This window comes from Notothenia rossii (assembly GCF_949606895.1).
Source record: "Notothenia rossii genome assembly, chromosome: 3".
Classification (NCBI taxonomy): Eukaryota; Metazoa; Chordata; class Actinopteri; order Perciformes; family Nototheniidae; genus Notothenia; species Notothenia rossii.
Genome location: NC_136901.1, coordinates 36,137,421 through 36,145,635, shown reverse-complemented (window position 1 = coordinate 36,145,635; position 8,215 = coordinate 36,137,421). Strand labels below are relative to the sequence as shown.

Here is an 8,215-nt window from a genome sequence, read left to right as displayed (position 1 = left end):
GCCTTAACAGATTGTTCTAGTCTAAAAAAACAACAACCTCATAGCTGCACTAAAGGCCTCTTCAAGTGTCCCTTTTCCTTTCATTTGTCTTTATTCGATGGCTCACTGGAGAGAAAGACGAAGCTGCTGCTGCTTTATTTCTCCTTTTCGTGATTTGACAGGCTTTTGAAATGATGTAGTGACTCCTCAGCCAAGCTCGTTGTATGAATCATCCATCAAAGTGAAATCCCCCAAAACTAGAAAGGCACTTAAAGAGACATTCGTGATAAATCTGGATCTGCTTTCAAATGTAACGGGTTATTTCTCCCTTGAACAAAGCCACACCCTGCCACTAGCTTTCCCATGATACTTTACAGACAATAATCCAGCAATCCACGATGCCTTCTGATCCGAGTCTTTCTGTGTTTCGTCTCCAGGCTGTTCAACCTGACTCTGAAGAAGCTGATCATGCTGAAGGAGCTGGATAAAGACCTCACCTCTGTGGTCATCGCCGTCAAGCTGCAGGTAAGAGAGTCCTCTCTACAGTCGGACAATAAAATAAACAAACGTTGTTTTCGGCAGCAGCAGTGAGGGGAAAGAGGTTCATGATGGAAGACCCAAAGCTCACAACAATGAAGTAGTTTCAATCACAACGAAACATATAACTTAATGAGGAATTTGAATTTAAGAGTTGTTTCTTTTTTTGTCAAGTTAGATTATTAGATCCGGACACACTTTTTCTTTCTGTAACTTCCCCACAGTCGTCTACTATTATTTTGTGTTTTTATACTAGAGGGAAGCTTCCGGTACAGTATTCCATTTTTTACAATGTGAGACCTTTTTGACAGCAGAGGATAGCAAACTAAAATAAATAACTCTCGTATGATATATTTTGGTTAAATAAAAAAAATACATTAAGAATGAATATTTAAGATTAAGTTGTTTTCTCCATCCAAATAGTGTGTTCTGCTCCGTTGCGCCCTTTGTGTGCTCGCCATCATCCCCATCTTGTCCAATATTAAAAACAGATTCTCGTAGTCTTTGTGTACATACATTTGAAGGCCCCCTTTAAGGCTGTGGTTCCACTCCCAGTTTCTGTTCCTTGGCTTCGGTTCACTCTCCACCACCTCCATCTTGTTTTCTATCTAAGCAAACCAATAAGTGATCTGCACTTTCTGGCACTTAAGACACTTTAAGCTGTTTTAATTCTTTTTCCATGCTGCAGCATCTTCCTTCCTATCAGTCACTTTCCTCTCTTTCCTCCCACGCTCCGCTGCCCTGCATGTGGTTGATTAGCTTATTGTTTTGACTCTGCTGGAGTTACCCGGGTTTTGCTAATTGTAATGTTTCCATCGTTCCCTGCTCCCATGACATTTCTCTTTTGTGTTTTTTCTTCTCCTTTCGTCGCCTCCTCAGGGCTCAAAGAGGATCCTGCGCTCCAACGAGATCCTGCTGTCCTGCGCAGGCCTGACAGAGACCGACCTGCAGCTCACCTTCTCCCTGCAGGTAAACACACTAAGGAGCAGGGGGCTCAGGCACCTGTCAGTCAAAGTGAACAAAAACAATGTTCTTGTATTTCCTCAGCCAATACTGTGTGTGTGTGTGTGTGTGTGTGTGTGTGTGTGTGTGTGTGTGTGTGTGTGTGTGTGTGTGTGTGTGTGTGTGTGTGTGTGTGTGTGTGTGTGTGTGTGTGTGTGTGTGTGTGTGTGTGTGTGTGTGTGTGTGTGTGTGTGTGTGTGTGTGTGTGTGTGTGTGTGTGTGTGTGTGTGTGTGTGTGTGTGTGTGTGTGTGTGTGTGTGTGTGTGTGTGTGTGTGTGTGTGTGTGTGTGTGTCCGGCCCATGATCGTAGCTGCTCATGCTAGCTTGTCTCAGCTAAAGGTGGAACGGAGATTAATCAAATAAGTAGCAGTTATGTAATAATAATTGCACATATACAAGTTGTTGCTTACAATTTCATGAACAATGTTTTCCTTGTTGCTACATGTAATAAACATTAGACCTGTTCATGCATCAACACTCGTACAGCGTTTACATCCTGCCATGCATTCAGGCCGAGCACGACTAATCCCAGCAGAGTTTCTTCTGCTCTAAATCATCCTCTCCAGTTTCCATGTGTCTAAATGCTGCTGAAAGGTCAGCGAGTTTCTCTCTGTGGATCTTAGCGCGCGCACTGAGCCAGACATTATACATTCAACTCCCTACACTGCGGAGAGGAAGCCTATTAAAACGGAGCGGCGGAGTGATTTAATGGCTTTGAACATAGGTTCAGAAGTGGCTTTTGTTCCTTTCTATAGTGCAGATCCTTAATGACGGGTTATGTCATAGTGAGGATGTGACTAAGTGGCTCGACACCTCAGCATGCCGGAGACAGGTCTGCGGGTGTCGAGGTCTTACGCAACCAATCGGCCTGATTGTCACGACCTGGGAAACAAAGTCATCGCTGTATCAGTCTGGCTCTGAACTTGTGTGTATTTGTACTCCGCAGTACCCACACTTCCTGAAGAGGGACGCCAACAAGCTTCAGATCATGCTGCAGAGACGGAAGAGATACAAGAACCGAACGATGCTGGGCTACAAGACCCTCGCTCTGGGTCTCATCAACATGGCCGAGGTACTACCACCCACTCAGTTCTTAATGTATCGCACAAGTGATTTGTGATGTGTCTACATTTAAATGTTTTTCCTTTGATTCTCAAATGTTTTCTGTCTTTAGTTTGTATCCCACATTTTTGCATTTATAACATTTAATATGATCAAATAGGCTGATAGGCTAAGGGGCGGGACATCTGTTAGCGGTTGACCAATCACAACACAGCCAGCCAGCTAACCAATCAGAGCAGACTGGACTCTGGTTTCAGACAGAGGGTGGAAAGAGGAGCTGCAGCACAGGCAGTATTAGAACAATAAAGAGCTTTTTGAACATTAAAGCATGGAGACATGTCCCAATAGAGACACAACATACAGCTGAAAATGAGCACATTATGTCGTATCGTGGCATTTTAGTGTGTCTTCAGCAGCTCCACAGCAGCAGATGGAGGTTAAGCTGCGAGTTGTCGAGTCAGCGGAGTATCGTCCTCTTCTCGTCCCAACTGATCTGAGCTGTTGACCCAACAAAACACCGGTCAAAGCCTCATTTCCCTAAACATGCAGCCTCTGCCTTCTGCTGCAGTACAATCTCCGTTGAACTGATCTCATTAACCGTCGTCACGGTGATTTCTGACCTGATATCAACCAGAGGAATCTTCTCTCATTCAGGGACTTTTATTAGCACATACTTAGCTTTAACCTTCGTTTACCCTTCATCCAAACTCAATTTCATCTAGTGCACTTTAAACTAAAACTCGGATTTCAATCTTTGGCCTTGCGTTCTTTTTCCGGCACGCCATAAATGTCGCCATAAATCAAAGTCTGTGGCCTCGTCTGCCAAAAAGCTCCTCGCGATTCTCAGTCTCCCACATCAAGAACGTTTCCTCGACGGCTTCTGATTTATGCTGTGTGTCTGTACATGTGGATGTTTCGTTGAAGGTCAGGATTATTTACAGTGTGAAACACCAGAAAAGTACATAAATACAGATTTTAATGAGGAGTCTTTTATCAAGAGCAAATTAACCCAGATTCACCCAATAGGAAGCGAGTACATGGATCAGAGAATAGATCTTGTGAACTCAAAACTTTAAGAAAAGTATTTTTATTTCCAGCACAGTATGTGGCTCCAGCCTTTGGCCTGCTGCTGCCTCTGCATACAAAACAACAGTCACTTTTTATTCATGAAGCTATTCCAGCAGACAGGTTGTGCTTTGGAGAGGGCAAAGGACACGAACGCCGACTCGTACGCATGATGGGTTCAAACTCATTTCCTTCACAGGCGCAGTAAAAGCCTGAACTCTGCCCCGAGCTCGGAGCGGGTCAGACAAATAAAAAGCTATAGGGGACTCACTCAGGTTTTCAGTTCTATCAGAAGTCACGAAGAAATCTCGTTTTCATTGACAGCAGGGAGTGTGAAGAAAACTTCTAAACTACTGTAGCAATACTTTTACTATAAACTCAAACTTGTACGAGGTATAGGTTTGTCAAAATAAAAACAGAAGTAAAACTCACAGAAAAATTTCACACTGAATTTGCCTTCATTTCCCATAATTCACTCTGTTGTCAGTCTGTAACCGGTTACAGGTTTCCAGTATCAATTGATGAAGTACAATTTCTTAATGAATCATTTTGGTCTATGTTTCTTCAAAAAGTTATACAATCTGAGTTTCATGATGGTGAAAAATCATATTAAATTCGCCCAAGATTTTTTTAAATAAACATTGTTTTACTTTGCAATAATTTCCCATAATCTTTAGTAGCCAGAACAACATTCGCTGCTCCCTTTCCACAAAAATACATCAATAACTGCTTACGGAGACATATTATGAATGTTGTTCTTGATTATGCAACGTCATGTAATCTCTGACTTTTTTCCATTTACTTAGCATTTGCACTACTTCAGCTCGCACAAATATTGTTTTGCCTTTACTTCCACTTGAAACACACAATGCTGAGCAGTAATGTGATTATCTACCTTATAAAAGCATGCTTTTAGAGAGCATTCACTGCATGGTTTCAAGCATAATGCGTTATAAGTTTAAAAGATGAACCTGCAGGTAATTTAGTCTTGCCGTTTGGAAAATGTACAATTAAATTCATCATAATAAAACATGTATTTTCCATTTTGTTTTGGTCACCTGTCAGATTTTCAGATTTGCATAAAAGCCTTTTTACTGGGTTAAAATCATGGATGTATAATAAGTGTTAAACTGTGCAGCTAGGAAGCTTTTTTAGAGCTAGCATTAGCGTTGAAGCAGGTTAGCTGAACCTCAGCAGTAATGTCTCTGTAATGTGTGGCTCAGGCTGTCTCCATAATAAGCCGCTCAGACTTCATTAACTCAGCGAGTGTGACCAGACTGCTGACAGAGGCTGGGTGTCACTCAGTTATATACACAACACACACTCCATTATGTCCCCACAAGGGAGGCGAGTCCCCACACGTGACTGTGTAAACAGATTTAGGTCCCCACAAGTACACACACACACACATACACACACACACACACACACACACACACACACACACACACACACACACACACACACACACACACACACACACACACACACATACACACAGAGGCAGGAGACGTGATGCTGCTGTTTGCTGCAGAGGAAGGACTTTGTATGCGTCACATGTTCAACTTTCCCTGGTTTTGTTAATCCCATCTGCTGGTTTGTTTATCTCCTGCAGCCATGTTCCTTTATCTTTCTCTTCTCAACACCTTCTTCACGTCTGTCCTCATTTCTTCTCCTGCTGTCTAACCTGTCTTCCTCTCTGTCTACAGAGCCTTTATGTCGTGTGTGTCTCTCTTCCTCTTCTTGCTCCTCTCCCTCTGATGCTGTTTGAATCCCATCCTGTGTTTATCTCCGCTGTGTGTAGAGAACCGCAATTGAAATATTTCTGGTAGAAGTTTAAATATCTGACTTTCTTTCCCTTCAGTTATTATCTTGTTGTTTCCATTTGAATATGTTGGCATTCATTTGCATCTCATTTAAGTAACATAAAAGCTAAGGCACTTTCAAAGTTGGAGAAAAATAAAAAATAATATAGAAGACATTTATAAACCTCTCTCTTCCTTATCGAAAACGATGAAAACCAATGTCCATCAATGACATAGAATTTATTGTAGCTCAATCAATGTTTCATTTTTACTCTAGTGGAGTTAGACATGAAAATAAATTACAATATGAGACAATTACCACCTAGTATGTCTGTGATATCATGATTTTGAATATAGATTTTCGCTGGTTTTAGACGTCGACTAAGAAGCACCATTTTGACTTTTTAACTTCCTGCTTCCTGTTTTAATTGTTGAAATGTTGAATGGGATTAACATTGTATCAATTTGTGATTTTTCAGTTGAAGGCTATCTAGATGAAACCGGAAAATGCTAACGTGTAGTGTGTTGTCTTCTCTGTGCAGGTGATGCAGCACCCCAGCGAGGGGGCTCAGGTCCTGGGGTTGCACAGCCAGCTGAAGGACGCCTCGGTGCCCGTCGCTGAGATCAGAGTCTACTCCCTGTCCAGCCAGCCCATCGACCACGAGGGGCCCAAAGCAAAGATGTCCGGTGAGAACGACCCCTCAACAAATCTTGTCTCTCCTCCCCTGTTTGTCTTCCGGTCTCCTCTAACGTCCTCTGTCTCCGCAGATCGCTCTCCAGACATCGACAACTACTCCGAGGAAGAGGAAGAGAGCTACTCGTCAGAACAGGAAGGCAGCGACGACCCCATCCACGGACAGGTGTGTTTGGAAACGTGGAAATAACGCCGTTACATTTATTTTCTGTGCTTCAATTTGTTAGATGCAATTCTCAACAATAGCTTTTTTGGAGGGAAATGTAATAAAAACTCTAAAATCTTTGGTATTAATTCTTAATTTTACCTCAAAAGAAAGTGGTTCTGATAATTAAAAATACAGTTGGCTTGTATACAACCTGCTAATTGACTGATTGGGCCTATGATACCAACCCTCAGTCGCGCAATTTAACATTGCCGATCCAACAATAGCCAAAATAATTACATTATTTGTCCCTGTAGTTCCTATTTAAAAATGGCAGACCAACAAATATTGAAATGTTTTATAAAAGGCTCATTTATTACATTCTGTTCTGTGCAAAAAAGCTGGGCACTGAAGTCTTTATCTACTGCTACTCCAACGAGGGTAGATAGTGCTTTTTCTTGGGGACTATTTTAAGCTGTGGATTAATATTCTTCATTTAAACGAGTGCTTATCTGCAGCCGGCGGACTGTGCTCTGTTTGCAGAATGGATTACAGTAACATACATTGTCAGCAAGTGCAACAATGGACGCTCCCAGACTTTACTTGTTAGTGGGATCAAATTATTGTTGCCTTTGGGTCTTTTTAATAGGATTTGTGGACAGTAATGAAATAAAAATGTAGGATATCGCAACCCTTATCCTTTAAAACCCAAAATGTAATAACTGTCCCTCTCTCTCAGTATCTATTTGACGAAGAGGACGAGGTGAGGAAGAAGAAGCCGAGGCGCAAGCTCCCTTCAAACGCCGCAATCACCCGAGTAAGAGAAACACCTCTCTCACCTCATCAATCCTCCCCCCTTTCTCCCTCCCTCCCTCCCTTTATCCATCTGTTTTCTATATGTCCTGCTTGTTTTGTCTCCGAAGCAATTTGTGGCAAACCTGTTTGAAAAGCCTTTTCAAGTCAATTGATTCGACTCGAGTGAAACCCTCGCCCTCATCTGCCTCTTGCATCACCTTATTCAACCTCTCCTCCTCCTCGGCCTCCCCCTTCCTCCCTGCCTCCCCCTTCCTCCCTTTTCTGTTGTTCCAAAAATCTATTTCCTCCCTCTCCCTCTTTCAATACATGTGGTTTAGGCCAATTTTCTGGGAGGAAAACGTTGAAGCAAATCATCACAAGCACCCGCAATAATTGGAATGCATGGCCTCATTCTCAAACACACATTTACACAAACAATCAGCAGGAGCACAGAATAACAGTCAGACGTGTTGGAAACTCTGAACATTACAATTGACCTTCAATTTGACCAGGGGAAAGCAGTGAATTGTGTAGTGTGTGTGTGTGTGTGTGTGTGTGTGTTTGTGTCCATTTGTCTCAGCAGGTTATTAATGGAGCGCTCCTGTGGAGTCCCAGCGAGATTGTCACTGCTGCTCCCCAACACCACCGCCTGTGGATAACACACACACACACACACACACACACACACACACACACACACACACACACACACACACACACACACACACACACACACACACACACACACACACACACACACACACACACACACACATAATAACCATAATTTCTGCTCTGCTTGAGGGCACGAACACACACACATTAGACACACTCAAAAGCCATTACAACAGACCATTTTCTCTGAACTGTGGTTGGAAAACACACTCATATACACAGAATGATTATCATAACCACAGTCCAGCATGAGGTCGTCACTCTTACATTTTTAGCAGCAATTGAGGACACGACCCCCAGAAACAAAACAACTCTCTACAGCCACTCAGACATCCAATAATGTCGCTGATGGAAGCTTTGCCAACAGCTGATATGATCTCTATCTACCAAAAATATCCAGATTTCACACAAGGAGCATCATTGTTGTAACGAATGTGTTTCCACACATCCGAATAC

At 42.5% G+C, this 8,215-nt stretch overlaps 1 protein-coding gene across 2 annotated transcripts in view; it reads left to right on the top strand.

Moving 5' to 3' along the window:
- pacs1 (phosphofurin acidic cluster sorting protein 1) overlaps window positions 1-8,215 on the top strand; it is a 49,619-nt gene that overhangs the window by 26,773 nt on the left and 14,631 nt on the right. For both annotated transcript variants that reach the window (XM_079668923.1, XM_079668922.1), the window contains exons 2-7: window positions 417-504; window positions 1,396-1,485; window positions 2,465-2,590; window positions 5,993-6,137; window positions 6,219-6,310; window positions 7,029-7,106. In XM_079668923.1, the coding sequence (XP_079525049.1) occupies window positions 417-504; window positions 1,396-1,485; window positions 2,465-2,590; window positions 5,993-6,137; window positions 6,219-6,310; window positions 7,029-7,106 (619 nt within the window). The remainder of the gene's footprint in view (window positions 1-416; window positions 505-1,395; window positions 1,486-2,464; window positions 2,591-5,992; window positions 6,138-6,218; window positions 6,311-7,028; window positions 7,107-8,215) is intronic.